The 20074-nt window shown below is 44.0% G+C and overlaps 1 protein-coding gene across 2 annotated transcripts in view; it reads right to left on the bottom strand.

Moving 5' to 3' along the window:
- Zmat4 (zinc finger matrin-type 4) overlaps nucleotides 1–20074 on the bottom strand; it is a 404848-nt gene that overhangs the window by 317415 nt on the left and 67359 nt on the right. For both annotated transcript variants that reach the window (XM_060381492.1, XM_060381490.1), the window contains exon 2: nucleotides 11849–11954. In XM_060381492.1, the coding sequence (XP_060237475.1) occupies nucleotides 11849–11950 (102 nt within the window). In that variant the 5' untranslated portion in view covers nucleotides 11951–11954. The remainder of the gene's footprint in view (nucleotides 1–11848; nucleotides 11955–20074) is intronic.

Genomic DNA, 20074 nt, shown 5'->3' with positions numbered 1-20074 from the left:
ACTTGCTACTTGAGAATGTATGCTATCGAAGCACAATCCATCCATGTTGCTCCACTGGATGCCAAATTTACTGTAGTATTGGAAGATGTTAACAGTGGAAGAAACTGGGTCGAATATATCCAGAAATATTCCAGATTGGTCCACAACCTTTCTCTAAATCTACAGCTTGTCCAAACTTTTAAACTTATGTAAAAATATCCATACCCACAAAGCTGTATGCATTTTAAAGGACATTAATAAATAAAAAAGCATGTCAGGTGTAATCAGATTATTCTAGGGATACAGCTCAGTAGGTAGAGTGCTTATAAACTGCGCATGCTCAACACCACCTAAACTGAGCGTAGCATCACATGTCTTACAACAGATCAGGAATTCTTTGTCCCACAGTAAGTTTGAGGCCAATACTTTCATCAAAAAGAAGAAGGGCAGAGGGAAGAAGGGGGAAAAAGGATAGGAGGGAGGAAGGGAGGGAGAAAGAGAGATCGGGGAAGAAGGGGGAGAGAAGAGGAGGAGGAAAAAAGATTGGGTTGGGGACATGAGGACAAGAGTTTAAATTCCTAAAACTTGCATAAAAGGCCAGATGTGGCAGCTGGAGTCTATAATCCTGTTCCTATGGTGATCTAGGAGATGGAGACAGTGGAAACTCACAGGTCAGCTAGCCTTGCATTTGCAGCATGGAGCAAGAGACTATCTAAAAATTGTAGGAGAGCACAACAGCAGAGGTTATTCTCCATCTTACACACACACACTCACACACACTCACACACACACACACAGAGACACACACGAGTTCCTCTGCCTTGACACCGGCTATAGTTTCAGCTTCTGGTCTTGCCTCTGCTCTGACTAAGTGTCCAGCACCAGTCTACAGTGCAGAAGTATGGCCGATATATTGTCAGTTTGAGTGCAACTCATGGCTGAAACCACAGCTGTGTCCAAACTTCACCACCATGGAAGAAAACACCGGCGGCTATCCCTCTTTTCAGCCATCTCACACTCAAACACTAAAATCCAGTGGGGCGACTTCAGCACTAGGAAATGCAGAAGAATGTCCATGACAATTATACTCAGTCAGGTTGTCTGGGAAGAGAGTCACAAGGTTGGCTATGCTAGGCAGTGCAATTTTGCCCTTAAGTTTCTGTCTTTGAAACTCTTTCCAACAATTTATATGGCACTATGGCCCAATAGGAAATTATGCAACTTGACCATATTTTAAAAAGCAATAATAAAATACAAAGAGGCAGGCCCACAAGATAGCTCAATGAGTGAAGGCTTGCTACCCAGGATGAAGAAATGAGTTTTAACCCTGGGAAGCACATGGTGAAGAGAACTAACTCCTTCAAGCTGCCCTGTGACCTCCACCCTTGAGTGCATACGCACACACACACAACACAAGAAATAAATGAGAAAAATTTAAAGAAGCCACTTACAGCATCTAACCTAAAGACAAGCCCCTGACAACTGTGGAGCCCACAGCTAGACAAAGCCACACATCTCTACTGTTGCATAAGCCAAAGAAGGCTCAGATGGATCTTCATAGGACAGATCTGCATTCCTCTGTCTCATAGACAAGTCAGAAACTATAGAACTGACTGGGCACTAGCATGTAAAGTTATAACAACTATCTCGATAAAGCACTGATGACCTCATTTAGGTTTTTTTTTGGGGGGGTGCTGAGGTAATAGGAGGGTGAAGCTTACTTACACACATCTTGTTACACCTGATCTTAGCCAAAAATCCAAGAAGTGATTCATATATGACTTTAAAAATATAATGAAACTAGGCACATACCTAAATGCTATTTTTAAATGTTTCCAATAAATATGTTGTAATAAAGCCTCAGACAAAAGAAAACCAGAAAAAATTGTAATCTGATAAAAACCATTTTCTGACAGAATACAGAGAAGGAACAGGCAAGAGCAGGGAGGATGGAAGGACAGGTGGTCTTCCATGTTACAGGAACTACAAGCAGGAGTGTCAAAGGAGTTGGCTAGAACTATGTCCGGCCTTGTGACTTGCGTTAGGGAAATGCTAACTGAGAACATCTCTGAAGAAAAAATAACAGTGAGTCCAGGGAATGGGCAGGAACAGAAAATTCCCAACTGAGCTCAATGGTGGCAGTGTTTGCTTCCCCAGGAAGTGGAAAAAGAAAACAAGCGACAACACCCAGACAGGCTGCAGTTAAGAGGAGAATAAGGTAGAGGCATGGACTGTGCAGGGATAACCCAGGAAAGCTGGGTTCAGAGACTTGCTGATGGCAAGGGACAACATGAACGGCTAGACTGTTGCAGAGCAGAAAACAGGAGGCACTTGCCTAGTCCAGGGGAAAGGTCCTGCTGTCACACAGTCTGGATCCAAGGCAGAGCACAGTCCTAGCTAGGGCGAATAGTGCTGTGATGAATCACCATGACCAAAAGCAACATGAGGAGGAAAGGGTTTATTTGGCTTACACTTCCACATCACTGTTCATCATCCAAAGGAGTCAGGACAGGAACTCAACTAGGGCAGAAACCCGGAGGCAGTTGTGGATGCAGAAGCCAGGGAGAAGTGCTACTTAGTGGCTTGCTCTTTGTAGCTTGCTCAGACTGCTTTGTTATAGAACCCAGGACCACTGCCCAGGGATGGCACCACCCACAACATGCTGGGCCCTCCCCGATCAGTCACTAACTAAGAAAAAACCTTACAGGCTACCCTACAGTCTGATCTTATGGAAGCATTCTCTTAGCTGAGGTTCCCTCCTCTCAGATGACTTTAGCTTGTGTCATGTTGACATAAAACTATCCAGGGCAAACACTCATAGCACAGGAGAGAGTTCCTGCCTAGTTCTCCACTTTAGTAGTAAAACCTAAACTCTTTCAAAAGAATGGAAGAGCTTTTAGCAGCTAGCATGATGGAAAGAGATTGCCCTAGGCGCAAAGGCAAGCTACTGGTGGTGAACAGAGGGGGCCCTACCAGGAACTACTTCGGGCATTTGTGCATGCGTATGCCACTCAAAGAAAGAGATTGTGATGGTGAATATTGACTATCAATTTACATAATCTATACTTGGCTAGCAAACAGACCCCCAGATATGCCTGTAAGAAATTATCTATGCTAGGTTGGTTTATGGGCACTCAGAGAAGGGTCGTCTAGATTAGGTTAATTGAGGTGAGCAGGCCCATTTTCACTGCAAGCAGCGGTGTTCCGTGGGCTGGAGACCAAGACTAAATAAAAAGGATAAAGCAAGCTGAACGCTAGCATCCATCCCTCTCTGCCTCCTGCCCAGGAGCCTCACACTACCCCCCACAGAGAGGACTCATTCCCCACCGTGATGAGTCCTTCAAACTGCAAGCGACAATAAACCTTCCCATCCTTAAGTTGCTTTGGTTGGCTGTTTTGTTGCAGCAACGGAAAAAGTAAATACAGTGACACAATTTCAATGCAGAAAAATTACACTCCAAATTAAATCATCTTAGTAAAAGCCTGAAGAAGCTAATTAAATTCTCAGATCAGAGAGAACAGGGAAGCACACTGTTTGCAACACCTCAGAACATCGGAAGAAAGTGAGGCTAGGCACATGCTCTAGGTCAACACACAAGCCCACTGGTTGGGCCAAGAGCCTTTGGGATCTTCTCTTTGGCCAATCATATAGGAGAATTTAAAAACCCAAATGCCTTATCACAATCAGGTCAGGAGTGAACTCATCTTCTGGTGAATGCTAAGCAAAGAATTCTGGAAGAAAAATCATCAGTGAACATTGCTGTACGCGTGGGGAATCTGAGAACCAAGTAACATACATCAGTAAATGGGTTCTGAAAACTAAAGTCTTCCACCAGGCTTTCATCCAGGCTATCAAGGAATTACAAGGCAATTCAGTAAATATTTCTCTACAAGTCATGATATAGCCATGTGTGTGCCCTACATGGTTTGGTCTGTGAAATGAGGAGATGAAAAAGGGCAGCCGCACATATAGAAAATCTGGAATAAGGTTGGCTGTGTTTGTTCTGATGGAGGCTACCACCTGTGCCTAGAGTAACACTGTGTTTATTTTATACAACTGAACCAAGAAGGTGGGGTTATTTTATATAATAAGAAGACAAGGTCTTATAGAGCTGAACAAGGAGGCAGGTTTAGCCAATCTGGTAGGAAGTTTCTTTAGGGAAACAGTCTCGGGATGCTGTCACCCGGAATGAGAAAGCTGTGGTTGATATTTTCTATATATACTGTCAGTCATTCCTAGACACTCCCATTTGGACTAGAGGAAAGCTTTGGCATCCCCTGAGTCCCACACAGAGAAGGCTTTTCCACTTCCATTGGTCTGAGCCATTGGGATCATTGACATTTCCATGCCAATGTCAACGCTGGAATTCATCTGGTCTCTACAGCCATATAAAAGACATCTATGTCACAATATATATATAACATATATGGGAGAATTAAACTGCATTCTTATGCAAAAGTGTTTCAGTTTTCATATTGCAATATGGAGATGCTGAGACAGCCAAACTTTGGACAGAATGCATGGAGTCTTATGGAAGAGTAGGGGGATAGAAGGACCTGGAGGGTACAGGAGCTCCACAAATCTGGGCATGGAGGGTCCTGCAGAGACTGATGCACCAACCAAAGACCATGCATAGAGAGGATCTAGGCCCCATGCTCAGATGTAGCCTATAGACTGCTCAGTCTCCATGTGAGTTCCCTAGTAAGGGGAACAGGGGCCATCTCTGACAAGGGGTCAATGGCGGCTCTCTGATCACTTTCCCCTGGGGAAAAGCCTTACCAGGCCACAGAGAAAGATGATGCAGCAAGTCCTGATGAGACTTGATATGTTGGGGTCAGTTGGTAGGGGAGGAGAGCTCCCCCTTTCTGAGGACTAGGGGAGGGCCATGGGGGAAAGAGAGGAAGGATGGGATCAGGATGAGTTGAGGGAGGGGTCTATGATCTGGATGTAGTGTGAATAAATTTTAAAAAATAAATTTAAATCAAAAAATAATAATAAGGAAAAATCTGCTCTCAAAAGAAAAAAAAAGAAAGAAAACTGGGTGCATCTGGGTGACTAAGAAAGAAGAATCAATGGGTGACTTTTTATATTATACACCATTTAATATTTACTAATTTTTGAATTATGTAAAGTCAGTGCTTCAAAATGAATAAAACATTAATATATAAAAAATGCTTTGTATTTATATCTCATTAATTTTTCTGAAATACTTAAGTCATATTAAAAATATACCTGATTCTAACATAAAAGAAAAAATAATTAAGTGATATGACACAAATCAAGATAAAGGGAAAGAGAACAGTAGTATCTATATCTACAGTAGACACAGTAAATATGCTCACAGTGAGGACTCTTGTCTGAGTTTCTGCATGCGGCCACAAATTTGGTGTCAAAGAAAATGAGAAACATCTACCTTCTCAGTCCAGAGAGATCATACGCATCTGTCTTAGTTGGGATTGCTATTGCTGTGATAAATCACTATGACCAAAAGCAAGTTGTGGAGGAAAGGGTTTATTTGGTTTACACTTCCACACTTTAGTCCATCACTGAAGGAAGTCAAGACAGGGCAGAAACCTGGAGGCAGGAGCTGATGCAGAGGCCATGGAAGGATGCTATTTCCTGGCTTGCTTCCCATGGTTGTTCAGCCTGCTTTCTTACAGAACCCAGGCCCACCAGTCCAGAGTAGACACACACATAGGGCTGGGTCTTCTCCCATTAATCATTAATTAGGAAAATGCTCTATAGGCTTGTCTACACTCTGATACTGTAGAAGCATTTTCTTAATTGGGGTTCCCTCCTTCCAGGCGACTCTATCTTGCCTCCCGTTAACAATAAACTAGCCTGCACAGCATCTTTCTCCAGTGTCTAGCCCAGTGAGTCAGCTCATGCTGCCTCTGTTCACCTTCCCAAAGCCCTCAAATCTAGCCTGGGTCACATTGAAAAGAGGCTTATAAGAGAAACTTAGAGCTCTATGTGTCTGTGTTCAAAAACCAGAAAGAAGACAAATGACTTAATGATACAACTCAAAATTTGCAAAAGGAAAGGACAAACCAAAGTCAAGCCCAATTAACACCAAGAAATAATAAAACTCAAAGCAGAAATTAATGAAATTGAAACAAAGAAAACAATTAAAAGAATCAGTACATCTAAGAGTGAGTTCTTTGAGAAGATAAGCATGACTGACCACTTGGCCTAACCAAAAGAAAGAAAAAAAGGAACAAACTTAAGATGTATTCCATTAAGCTGGAATCTTAAAAGAAACTAATAAATTTCTATATTCAGCCAAATGTCCAAAATTAAATCAAGAAGTCAACAACCTAAACAGATCCATAAAAATAAGGTGATTAAATAGTAATAAAAAGCCTTCCAGCTAAAAACATCCAGGGCAAGATGGATTCACAGCAGAGTTCTGCCAGACTTTCAGATATCTACAAACAACCCTTCTTAAATTATTCAAAAAAGAAAGGAAGGAAGGAAGGAAAAAAGAGAGGAAAAACAAACAAAGAAAGAAGGAAGGAAAGAAAAAAGAAAGAAGAGTATTTCTAAACTTCCTTTACAAAGCTAGTGTCACCTTAACACCAAAACCAGGTAAAAGCACAACTAAAATGGAAAATTACAAACCAATATCCCCACTGAACATAGACTCAAAGTGCTGAAAGAAAAAAATGCAAAAATAATACAGACATAAATAAAAAAAGATTATCCACCATGGCCAAAGTTGCTTTATCTCTGGAATATTATTCAAACACACAGAAGTAAACACATGTAATAAAGCATATAAACAGACTTAAAGACAAAAAAGCCACACAGTCACACAAGAGATTAAGAAAACATCCGTAACAAAATCCAGCATATTTTTATGATAAAAAAGTCTTACCAAATGCAGAGCAAAGAAACATTTCAACATAAAAGCTAGATGTGAGAAATCTACAACCAATATCTTCTGAAACAGGGAAAATCTTGAAAGCAATCTCATTGAAGTCAGCAATGAGACAGGGCTGTCAACTGTCCCTACCACTTCTCAGTATTGTGCTAGAATATTGCTACTGGCTGGAACAATAAGACAAGAGAGAGACAGAGACAGAGAGAGAGAGAGAGAGAGAGAGAGAGAAAAATTAAAGGGATCTATAGGATACAAAGACATCAAACTATCCCTATTCGCAGGTGACAGGATACATTATTGATACCAAAAATTCTACCAGAAAATTTCTAGAACCTATGAACAAATTCAGCAATGGAGCAGGGCTAAGAATGAACTCAAACAAGTTGAGGGCATTTCTATATACTAACAAAACCACACAGAGAAAGAAAGATAATGGGCAGACACAAGAGCCTCAAAGAAAATAAAATATATAAGGAAAAAAGAAAAAAAAAAAAAAGAACTAACCTAGGACGTGAAGGATCTCTACAATGAAAACTCTAAAGTCTAAAGAAGAAAATAGAGAAAGATAACTGAAAAGGGAAAAAAGTTCCATGCTCATGAAACAGACTTCCCAGGGTCAAGTACACTGATTTTTTTTGTGTGTGTGTACTAATATAAATGGTCAACTGTAAAAATATTCATACAAGTAACATTATACAGACTGCACAAGTTTAGTCTGTATCAACAATTACAGCTGCACACCTGTAATCCCAGCACTCAGGAAGACAGGCAGGTGGATCTCTGTGAGTTTGAGGCCAGCCTGGTCTACAAAGTGAGTCCAGGACAGCCAAGGCTACACAGAGAAACCCTGTCTTGGAAAAAAAAAAAAAAACAGGAAAAAAATTTAAAGAAAAATACAGGCTGCGAGTTTGAAAGAGAGCAAGAGGGGTATATGGGAAAATTTAAAGTGAGGAAAGAGAAGGGGAGATGATGAAAATATACACAAATCTCAAAAACTAAAAGAAGTAATTTTTAAAAAGCAAAGCAGAAAATACAAGTATTAGGTCAAGTATCTACCATAAGCTATCTAATCAGAAGAGGTCGGTACATGGTTAGAGGAAGGATAGGGAGGAAATAGTGTAATTGTATTTTCATTAAAAGTCTAAGAGCTTTTTAGAAAGAGTCATGGGATTGAGCTCTGGGTGGTAGCATGACAAGGGCTAGCCCCTAAAGTCTTCTGACATCATCCACAGTCCTCGTCATTTCCAACCATCTGATGGAGTCTGATATTCCTGGCAGGCAGACAGTGATGTGATCTAGGATGGGAGGAGGAAGATAAGGAGAGGGAGAAGGGGAAGGAGACCGAGGAAGGCATGGGTTGTTGAAGATCCCATAAGATTTCTTAGCCCTGTGAGCCAGGCTTTTAGCAAAAATGAGCTGAAGGATGGGGCCATTCCACCTATTAACTTTTAAATTAACGTGAGGTTTCCACAATCAAACTCAGGGGAGAAATAGACAAATGGATGAAGGAAAATATAAGGAACGGCCCTGAGATTTTGTTTCTGAGAGAAGTGTATGGTTACCAGCTCACACAGGTCTCTGAAAGCAGGTACAGAATAAGGCTCTGTTGCTGAGAGAGAGTCCCATTAAGCAGCTCACGGTGGGGGAGGGGCGTGCCTGGGCCCCTGAGTGGGGGAAGCCCCTCCTGAGGAGGTCAAATTCCACTTAAGGAGTTTTCCTCTCTCCCCTAAGAGGGAGAAAGCTGTACCTGGCCTTCTGGGACCCCCAGCTTTGCTGCAAGCGACTGACTGTCCTTTGTCTCCAGTCCCTCTTTTCCCAGGATGGGAATTATCACCCTCATAGCTACCCTACAGTGAAGGGGCGGGGGCTAACACCTGTTTTATTCACAGGTCAGGGAAGTAAGGGTTGCACATGCCTCTGGTGGCTTTGTCCACTCTTAGAGCGCGTGCTCACCAATCGGAAAGAATTCAAGGCTGTTCCTGCGGGGAGAGGAGATGAATTTGTTTATATTAGCTCCCAATGGGAGGAGATCCAAATCCATCATATAAGACACGGCACGGTGGCAGAAGGAACAGTGGTCACACTGCACGCCCAGTAAGAGAGCAGAGAGCTGTGGATGTCAGCGCTTGATCATTTTTTTCTTTTCATGCAGGCCAGAAACACAAGCTACACCCAAGGGCTGGTGGGTCTTCCCAAGGAGCCAACGTGGCGAAAGAACTGACAACTGCTTTTGTAGGAGAGTAGGCCTGTTGCTCTGTGGAGCTTGTGGGGGATTTTCAGATCTGGTACTGAGCATCGTCATGTGGGTGTCTGAGTCACGCGGAACTCACTGTGGCTTTTCCTCTCCGTGGAATTCCTGAGTTTCTTGGGCACGAACACCATTTCTCATACTGGTTCAGAACCTCCTCTAACATCTAACACTAGGACTGATACTCACCTGGAAATACACAGCACAGGCTCACCAATGTGCCCCTGTAGGGAAGAGTGCTCCACTACCAGCCTGAATGGAAGAGGCAGGCAAGAGTGAAATTTCTACCTCACTGAGAAACCTGCTCTACAGTTGATTTCAGCAGACGTTGTGTGTGGACCCAAAGGACAGACAGATAGAATGCCAGTTTTCAACCAGCTTCTGGTGATTTGAGGCACACTACAGTACAGGCGTGCCAAACCAAGGGACAATGGGAGACAAGAAACAGAGGGAGCCTAGGCCCTGCCTTTGTCACCTCGCTGCCTCGCCCTCTCTGCAGCAAGAACGCACAGGCTGTTTCTGGTAGCAGGGAGGTGAGGGGCAGGCAAATAGGCGTCACTCCGTGCCCATCCACGGTAGGTGGGGGTGCGCTAAATGTTGCCGGCCAAAGTTTGACACTGCTGATGGGGGAATCTATTGATTGCTTTATTTCTCCTAACTCGTGAATGCTACATCCAATTAACACGTACCACAAACAATTAGATTACACCACAGCAAGAGTTCGGTACATCAATAAGAGAACCTGAGACCAAAATAACCACACTCTCAGCCAAGCCGCTAAGATGCTTTGCTGTTGTTGTTCTTGTTGCTGTCGTCTGTATATTTCACAGTTCTGTTGTCCTAACTACTCCGGCATTAGTGTTCTGGTTCAGATAGGAGCTCCCAGTCAGCATCACCAGCATGTATTTAGGGAAGAGACCTGTCCACCGCACAAATGCTAAGAGTACTTAAAATGTGCAGGGACTGTTCCCAAAACAGTGTCTATCCTCAGATGTCGTGAACAATGATGTAAAATTAAAACAAAAAGACCTGATGCAGAGAGTGCACAGTTTCAGAGCGGGAAACCCCCTTGATCTTCAGTGGTATTTCATAGTAACAGTGCTATGCACTTATCAACAATATCCACAGAGATCAGAGAATCTGTTAATTGCAAAGCAAAGGTCCTGCTCCAGGTAAACAAGTTCACTTCTAGCTGGTTCCAACACTCACTTCCCTCTTGACAAAAGAATAATGCATCAGCCCTCAGGTTCATTATCTCCACACAAACAAGAGCAAGAGTGAGGGGCGGGAGGGGGTTTCCAGAAAGTCAGAAAAAGCAAAATTCAAATTTGCCACAAGCCAGCACTGTACTGAATCTATGCAAATGAGGTGAGGTGGGTGTTATGCATGATTATTGAAAAGATACAGGAGGACATGTGTAGGTTCTGTGTAAATACCACACCATTTTATATGGAGAACTTGAGTAGCCACTGGGGAACCGCTTCCCCACCACCCCCGTGAGTTTTTCCACAGATGTTGATTTCACAGATGTTCAAAGAGCATACTTGTTTGCCATCACCAAAGCATTGCAGCAAGGAAATTAACAGCAATGAAAGAATTTCGCATGTTTGACACACTCAGTTTCCAAAACATTTCCATGATCACTATGAAAGGTTGCATTCAGTTATCACAAAACCCTGTAGAGTAGGCGGGGTTATGAGTGTGCGGTCATTGTTATTTCCATGGTGCACATGGAGCCCAGAGATGTTCAGTGAGGGAGAGTGACAACTGCCATTTATTAGACTCATCAGATGAAAAACAAAAATTGCTGGCTAAGCCCTGTAAGCCAAGCTTCCTTACAAGTCATTAACACCTGAAAACCCCTATTCTATTCTTGTGGCTGTATGCTCTTTGGAAACTGGAATACCTGATGCAGCCAGCACTCAGTGCCTTGGGGTCCTCAACTCCCTCCCCTCCCCTTCTGGTACCTCATTCCTCCCCAGAATATAGGACAACCCCTCTTTTCTTATCCTCTGCTGCCAATATAGGATCAAAGAGCTTCTCCCAGGCCCATGCAAAAGACCACAGTGACCTGTCCAGAGTATTTGGGGTTTAAAACTTGGCTCTGATTGCAGGAGACTCCTACATTCTGATGAACACTTAGGACACTGACCACACTTACGATATCTGAGGAGGAAGCCTCTCTACCCACACTGAGACCCACGTTTCCCTGTGGGATTAGCAAGGGCATTTGAGCCTGTCTTCACCGGTATATCTGGCTGACATGTGTCCCTCACAGAGAGAGAAAAGAGCGATGACAGGACTCCCTCACAGAGAAAGCAAGGAAGGGAAGCCCATTGGATTTCTATGGGCCAAGGCACACATTAAATAATAATAATAATAATAATAATAATAATAATAATAATAATAATAATTTTCTTTTGGTGTTTTGAGACAGGATCTCTTGGCTATCTTGGACTCACTTTGTAGACCAAGCTGGCCTCAGACTCAGAGATCTACCTGCCTCTGCCTCCTGAGTGCGGGGATTCAAGGCATGTGCTACCACACCTGGCTTGAAATATTAATAAATAAAGTCTGGAAGTAGCCAGGGCCACAGAATAGTGTCCCCAACCTTTACTCACTATTCCCAATAAAGACAATCATAACTGACTCACACTGTACAGGCTCACAATTCCAAAAGCAAGGGTTCTCAAGTCCCACGTCAGCATTGCGGCTGAGTGGGCAGGGCTCTCCTTACCTCATAATGGGCGACCCGCTGGGACTCGGATATCAGCTGTGCACTGCATACCCTGCAGTAACTGTCGGTAAATAAATCCTGGTCGATATCGGAGGACTTCATCAGGCTGAAGGAAAGCCAACAGGGGAGGGGGAGAAAAGGAGTCTGTTACTCTGATGACTATGCGGAACACTGAGCACATGAAAAGCCAGGATCCCATGGCAGGTCTCTGCAAACCCCAATGTTATCATACCAACTAACCACGTAATAAAGAGTTGATGATTTGCCTATAAAAATCCAACAGAGGGGCCTTAAGAGATAAGAATCCATCTTTAGTTGGGTTTTTTTTTTCTACATAAACAAACCAGATTTGTTTCTCTGGGGATTAATGTGACAAAATAATCACACATGTGATGTACATATTATCACAGAATTGCAAAGTATCCAGTTCATACAACAATAGGAAATAGGCCAAAAGCATTCTGATGCATCCTCATACTAGAGCAAAGATACGGGCCACAAATCTGAATTCAAAAGAAGTTTACACACACGTATGCACGGTAGTACATGGACCTTTTTTAATATGTGAAGTTTCAGAAAGGCTAGGTCACTGTTTTGTAATAATTCTGTTTTGAAATGTTTCTACAATAAACATTTTTTTAATCAAGGAACACACCATCACAGGAGCCTTACATGCAATTTGAATTCAATGGCTACACTTTATAAAGTTTAGAATAATCTTCCTTCTAACCTCACACCTTGGAACATAAGCAGATCTTGCATGCATGCTGCCTTCTATATTTAGGGATTTCAGGGTCCATTAAGCCATCTTAGCCACCCTACACTACAACTGAAATAAATGGTAAATAAACATATCATCTAGTCCCAACCCGCCAGCCATCAGAATGCAACCCAAGCCCTCGTGCCCATGAGGCGGCTCCTATTACCAATGAACAGACTAGTGCAAGAGAAATCCACTTCACTGTCCTTCTACAAACAGGAAACAGATGAAGCCTGTGCCAGACTGTATCACACAGACAGGCAAGAGAATCTCCACCAGCTCAGTGTCACAATGGGTTCATGCTACTTTAACACCCTCACCTTACCCACTGGATTGTGCAAAACTAAATTACTGTTCCACTGCATGGCCAAAATGGTTCCCTTTGCCAACTAAGTCAGCACCATCACCGGACTGGTGCTGCCCTAGTGGGGGTGAATCACTCAACTTCCTTTGTCTCTGTTCAACTCATCAGTTTGTAGACTATAGCAGATTTCAGTTGTTGAAAACGGTAGTGAATCAAAGAAAGCAATACCTTCAAAGTGCTTAATATAAAACTTTCATCATATTTTCAAATGCCTGGAGTAATCAGTAATTATTTCAGACACCATATACCACTGAGCAGTCCAGCTGATGTGGACCTGTTATTTCTGGAACTATTTTTCTTAGCAAATGGTTATTTAGCTTGAAGCCCACTATTCACCATAGGCTAATGTTTACTCCTACCATACACAATGCAGTCTGTCCCAGGCAGGGTGGAATCATTATTTCTCTTGGGTTAAATAAAAAGCCTATCCTGCTGTAGCTTTCATTCATTAATTCCAACATAGGTCCAACACAGACTCCTCGTTTTTCATGGGATATCCACACTGAAGGAAAATCTTTTGTGTCTATTGTATACCTTTCCTCCTAACCTTGTGTCTGCTTTCAACGTGGTCCACCTTCAAGAGCAGCAACAGGGATACAAGGAGGAACCAGAAAAGGGGCAAAGGCAGGATCCATGAACAGTACAGCATCAGTTGTAGTCTTTATTCAGAATGAAAATGGTGAAGATGGCTCTTTTGAGTATGGGGGGGGGGGAGGGGGAATGCAACAGAACATTAGAAACGCCAAATGGTAAGTGAAAATGTACAACTTTAAGCAAAGTTCCTGTAAGTGGTTGCGCTTAGGTATTATCATGTTCTCTGCTATTTTTAATAAAGAAGTGCATGAAGATAGATTCGTGGGTGACCTGCTTAATAAGAATCTCCACTCTCCCTGCACACTCCTCTCTCATCATGAGACCGACCACAGGAATCAAATGCCGTGAAAGGATATTCAGGTACACGCTGGACTGAGCAGAGCTCGTGGGAGTCTGTGTCTCAGCAAAGCAGCTGTGCAGCAAAAATAGCTTTAAAGGCAGAATATAAAATGTGTATACTAACAAAAAAATTCAAAAGAAGAGAAAATATGGCTGTCCCCATCACCTTATGTAAGAATATCGATTTGACCGGGTCTGTGTGCAGTGGAAGAGGCAATGAAGACCCCTGTGGGTCTGAGGCTTGAGTGAATACCTGAATACATTAAGTGCTAGTGGGAGGCAATTAATGGACAAGTGCTAGCCTGGGCTTGTGCAGAGAATTCTTTCTGTGCAGGTTGCTCTAGACAAGACAAAGTTCCCGTTTATGACTCAAAGACTGGAATTCTCAAGAAGGGACGTTACCATCTGCTCTCCTCCTCTGACTTATTTGAAACACTCTCGGCTTCACTGTCCTTCAGAACAGGAGAGGTGAAAAGAGAACAAGGAAAGCCGAGAACACTTCCCTTCTTAGCGGGGTGGACAGGTTGTGTCTCCTGGAGCAGCTGGGAGAGCTACAGACCCATCAGGTCCTCCATAGGCAGAGCTACAGTGTGAGGACCTTCCATTTGGAACCTGATCACTGTGCGATGCCATAATATCCTAGGGCATTCTGCGTAAAAGATAAGCATAGTAGAATGCAGGAGTCTAAATTCCTCTACCTGAAAAAATAAATAAATAAATAAATGTTTCCTCTTTGCTGCTCTGGCAAATGCACATGTCAAAGCACATCACAAAACCATCACCAGGGACTTGAGTGACCTAAGTTATCTTCAACATTCACTGGAGATAGTGCCATCCCCAGGAGATCCAGAGGAGAGGGACAGGCCATATGTGAATCTGGTCAGATGACTTTGCTCTCCCAGGTGTGTGTTCTAGGAGAACCAGGTATATAACATTGTCAGTATAAGAGCTGAATTCACAACTGGGCAAAATATGGGAAATTTGAAAAGCAAGAGTTTAGGTTTTTGTTTTTGTTTTTGTTTTGTTTTTTTCTCCCAGCATCTCACTATACATGCCTGGCTGGCCCAGAACTGGCTACATAAACCATGCTTCACTTAAATGCATAGACTATCTCTACCTCCCTGGAATTAAAGACATGCACCACTATATGATAGTCACTGGGACACTACTATGTATGGATCAGAGCAATGACAGTGGGCACAGTCCTTAGGTCCAAATCCTCAAGGTCAATATAAATTAGAAAACAACACACACATACACAGAGAGACAGACAGTTAGACACACAGAGGCAGACACACTTACACAGAGACAGAGAGAGAGACAGTTATACACTGTCAGACTGTGAAAATGAAGTTGACTCAGAGACCTTGAAAGCCAGGAGAGGCTACTGACAGACACACTGACACACATACACACACACACCACAGTCCGTAATACAAAGAACTTCTACAAACATTGGTGCAAAGTGCTAGCCTGCTTGAGATGACAAGACAGATTATCAGGGAACTCTCCAAGCAGGTCGTGTTAGACTTAGAGACTGGAGGATGGCAAAGGTAAGGATAGAGGAAAAAAGGTTCAAACCCTAAGTCAGTTCTTTTCCCTGGCCCAAAGAAAGACCTGATTATCAATAGGCATGAGACTACATGTGAGAGGAAGAATGGGGGGTCTAACAGTGGATAATACACACACATACACACAAAAGGAAAGCAAACAAAGTTAAGAAATAGATGGAGGAGCCCAGACCCCAGTGGGATTAATGATGGTGAACAGGTCCTAAATATACCCATTAAGGCACAGAGAGGCCTTCTCCAGGGTCCTTGGATGCCGCTTCCTTCTGGCCTTCTTAAGAGCAGATTGAAGAAACACAGGCTGAAGCCATTATGGGCTCCATAAAAACAGATTAATACCGTTCACTCCTCCATGACGGAGAGTGTGAAAATGAAGTTGACTCAGAGACCTTGAAAGCCAGGAGAGGCTACTGGGAGGATAACGTCATTAACTTCCATTCTGGTTTGGTTGTTCACCAGCCGGGGATATGCCCAGCCAGTTGAATATGCTTTTTGTGCTATGGGGCCTTCCTCTGTGAAGGGGGAGGAGCTGAGTCTCGCCAGGTTATTGTGGGGTCGACCAACCCTCAGCCACAACGAGGCATATGGCAGACACTTAAGAAGCCAATGTGCTGACTGTTCGTTGTTAGGGGTGTCATCAGTTCTGAGGTGGCGCTTTGGGAGAAATACTGTAAATATTTAAGGAGAGGAGTGAACAGAAGCACAGTGGAGGCTGACCAGGAAGATGACAGGCCCAGTGTGCTGAGACCATAGCTCTTATTGCTCATCCAGCCATTCTAATTCCCTGCAACATCCTCAGGTGATGAAAGGCAGCTGGAACCCCTCTAATACCAGCTAATACCCAGGCTTGGGGCCTGTGAAGACCCCACACACCAAAAATGCCTACCGTCTATTTTTATCATTGGAAATGCCAACCCTCACTGGAAGAACTGGATAAGGATTTATCATTGCCCCTCCCCCGCCCACCCCCATCTCTGCTCTTCTCTCTATGGCCTCCTCCCTGGGTGGGCCGCAGAAGGAAGCATACATAATCCAAGATTTGGCAACAAGCCACACACACCAGGAATCCTAGCCCACTACTTATTGCTGTGGCTGTTCCAAGGTGTCTGAGCAACCACATTCCCCCCGGTGGGGGGGGGGGCGGGGAGAAGACATCTGTTTCGCCCCAGTTCTTTGAGGGGAAAAGCCTTGAGTATGATGCTCTTCGCTGTGGTCATCACGCTACCATTAGCCATGGCGGCCATCATTCCAGCTAATCTTGGGAGGTTAATAGCCCACCTTCCATTCCACCCACTCTCTCCTTTCAGTCGCCCTTTAAGGACAGGAATTGAGACGTGTGCCATTCCGACCGAGGGTAATACAAAATGCTGCTCCGCGTGACGCGGTGAACTCTCCGGATCCACCACCCCAACTCCTCTAAACGCAGTCCTAATGGCGCCTGATCCTTGTGAAAGATCCTGATCTGAGAGCAAAGAATTTGCCTGGGGCTTCCCCTATGCCGGCTGTGTAAAAACCTTATTTTCTCCGTAAAAACACTGAGACCTAGGGCTGATCAGCCTGCCTGAAGGTCCCCGAGTCCCCAATAGGGCAGGCAGTTTTTCAGGCAAAGGTGATTTCCTCTGTTCCGAAGTGTATCCCCTGGCTGGGCTGCCCTTCTCCATCCTCTGTGCATTGCCTAGTGCACACTGCAGTCTCTCTGTCTAGGACCATAAAATAGGCTTGAAAGCCCAGGGTAGATGCCTAATGGGGCATTTCTGACCTCACTGCCTACGCTTTGCTTCCTTGGCCTGAACAGAGCTGTGACTCACCACCATCTTGTTTATACCCACAAGACTTCAGGCACGGATGCCCTGACCACCTTCACATCAGGTACCCGCTGCTATTTTCAGTTTAGCCCGACACCTTGAGGAACCCCGGCACTCTATGGTCCAATTCAAGCGGACCTTCCTATGCAGTCTGGCACCTTTCTCTCTATGCCGCATGTCCTTCCTGCCCAGCATGAAATAGCAAAGCAGCTCTCAGCATCTCTGGCCTCTGCTTCCCAATATTCAACACAGACAGACTAAGCTTTAATCTCCTGCAGTGGTGCACTAAGAATGTTCTCAATTAAAAGGCACCTTCCAAATTTAACAATTACTCATGCCCAAAAAGCACTTACAAGTTTTTTTTTTTCCTCTTTTTTTCTGCTCTGGTTTATTAGTATTAAAACTATATTTAGAAAGGTGGGAAGGGATGCTGGAATTAGGACTGGCCCAACTTCAACACAAAACAAACAAGCCTTGGATCGCTTCTCTGTTGTCTTTTTTTGGCTTCTATTCCCTGAACCCTGACACTACCTCTAGCGCTTTGTAGCAGCAGTAACATGCTATTCACCTCCTTCCTCTTCCAGGTCTCTGTCACTAGCCTACTCCACTAGCCTACCTAGTAACAAAGACAATAAATAAATAAAAGTGAGGCAGTAAGTAAGGTAGCTTCTGAATACAAGTCAGCAGTGTGCCTTTGTAAACCCCACGGGTAGCCAAGAGCCTCTGGTAATGACTCTGTCCTGTCTCCATTGCATCTCCCTCCAATCCAAGTGGGCGATGCTGGTTGCCGTGGCAGCAGACTGAGAAAAAAAACAGCCAAAATATTACTCCAGAAATGAAAGTAGGTTGTGAAATTTGGCCAGAGAACAGGCCAGGAAGCAGTCAATACCACGAAGCAGAACAGGTAAGGGATATCTGCACTGGGCTTTTGATGGCATCAGGAAATCTCCCATGGTGCCTGTGTGCAAGGTGGAGGTCAAAGACATGGCCATCTTGAAGATGCTTTGGGATTCTGTGTTTCTAAAAAAAAATGTAGCCGTTCTTCTGGCCAGAAGGTCTGATGTTCAAATAAGACAATCTGGTAGTTCACACCCCTTACCACACATCATCCAGAAGCACCCACACATTCTGTTTCCTGCCCTGAGCTGAGAGCTCCCCACCCCTACCCCCACACCTTCCCCTGCTCAGTGTCGGCAGGAGGGGCACGACTGACTCACACCACTTGAATAATTGTCTCTTAAGGGCACCATTCTCTTCCCTTGTAAGAGGAGGCTCCGTGGTTCCTGACTCACAGGCGTGTGTCACTGCTGGGCTCACGCTTTACCCTGGCAATGGAACCACATCTGTCAGCCTCTCTCTCACGTGCACAGCCTGGCCCAGTGGCATCTGGGAAGGAAGGCAGCACCATACTGCCAGCTTGCAGGATGGCATTCTGGCCAAACTCAGTGGCGAGCCACAGAGCTTGCAGCAGGTGCCTGGGTCCATGCCACTTCTCCTCTCTGGTTTCTTTTGCTTTGAATGGACAAGTCTGAGCACCAGATCCCACAGGGTATCAGCGGGGTTGGTGCTGAGCAGTAAGGCCACAGCTACAGCCTTTCCGTGTAGTTCTTTGTAAATCCCTCAGGAACTCCATGCCATTTTGTTTACCAAATGCCATCTACCAAAGTCTCAGACATATCACGACCTCACTTATATTGACCCTCTATTCATTACTCAGACCTTTATTGGGCACTGTCTACGTGCTGGGCACTGCTCGGATTACAAGGTTTGTAGCTGTTAGGAACCTCTATGCTTCTGATCTCATGAAGGAGATTCATGTAATGGGACCAAACATATACCATGCTACCCAAACAGACAAGCTGTCATCTCATTCTCCACATCAATAAAAAATTCACACCAGCTGAGGAAAAAAAAAAAGCCTCCTACACTTCCAGCACCATCTGTGCCATTCTAGGATCTCTTCTTGCCCTAAAGGTTCTGGCTGGGATCTCAATCCTAGAAGTCTCCCTCTACCTAACAGGAAGACTGGGCTGCAAGCAAGTACCAGAGGCAAGCAGGCCTGGTAATGACAAAAAAAGAGAGAGAGAAGGGGGGAAGAGAGAGAGAAAGGAAAGGAAAGGAAAGGAAAGGAAAGGAAAGGAAAGGAAAGGAAAGGAAAGGAAAGGAAAGGAAAGGAAAGGAAAGGAAAGGAAAGGAAAGGAAAGGAAAGGAAAGGAAAGAAAGGAAGAGAAAGGAAGAGAAAGGAAGAGAAAGGAAGGAAGGAAGGAAGGAAGGAAGGAAGGAAGGAAGGAAGGAAGGAAGGAAGGAAGGAAGGAAGGAAGGAAGGAAGGGAGGGAGGGAGGGAGGGAGGAAAAGCACTCTGTCTAGGCTTCTAGAAGATACTTAACATCCGTTTAGGGAACAGGCTAATGTGTAGAGGAGTAACAAGTCTGTCTACACACAAATGGTGGGACTAGCAAGATAGTGAAAGCTATTGTCAGGAAAAACAATGTTTGCTTCTACAAGACACTTCTGGATAAACTCCAGCACCTTCATCAATTGGGAGGGAAGAAGGTAGAAAACTGGGATTTTTGTTGTTGTTGTTGTTGTTCCCTTACCACATCAACTCAGAGTAAAAACATAGCTAGCATTACATGGGGAAAGGACGTACAAAAAGCAGTGAAACAAAAGAACCAAAACAAAACAAGAAAACAAAACAACAACAAAAAGCCATCAGCCCCACAATGACAGCAAAGGTAAGGAAGGGTAAAATAGGAGAGAATGAAGCATGCTCCTATTTGTCACTCATTCGATCAA

Source organism: Meriones unguiculatus, chromosome 4 (genome assembly GCF_030254825.1).
Source record: "Meriones unguiculatus strain TT.TT164.6M chromosome 4, Bangor_MerUng_6.1, whole genome shotgun sequence".
Lineage (NCBI taxonomy): Eukaryota > Metazoa > Chordata > Mammalia > Rodentia > Muridae > Meriones > Meriones unguiculatus.
The sequence above is the reverse complement of the archived record's forward strand: the minus strand, read 5'-3'. Positions and strand labels throughout refer to the sequence as shown.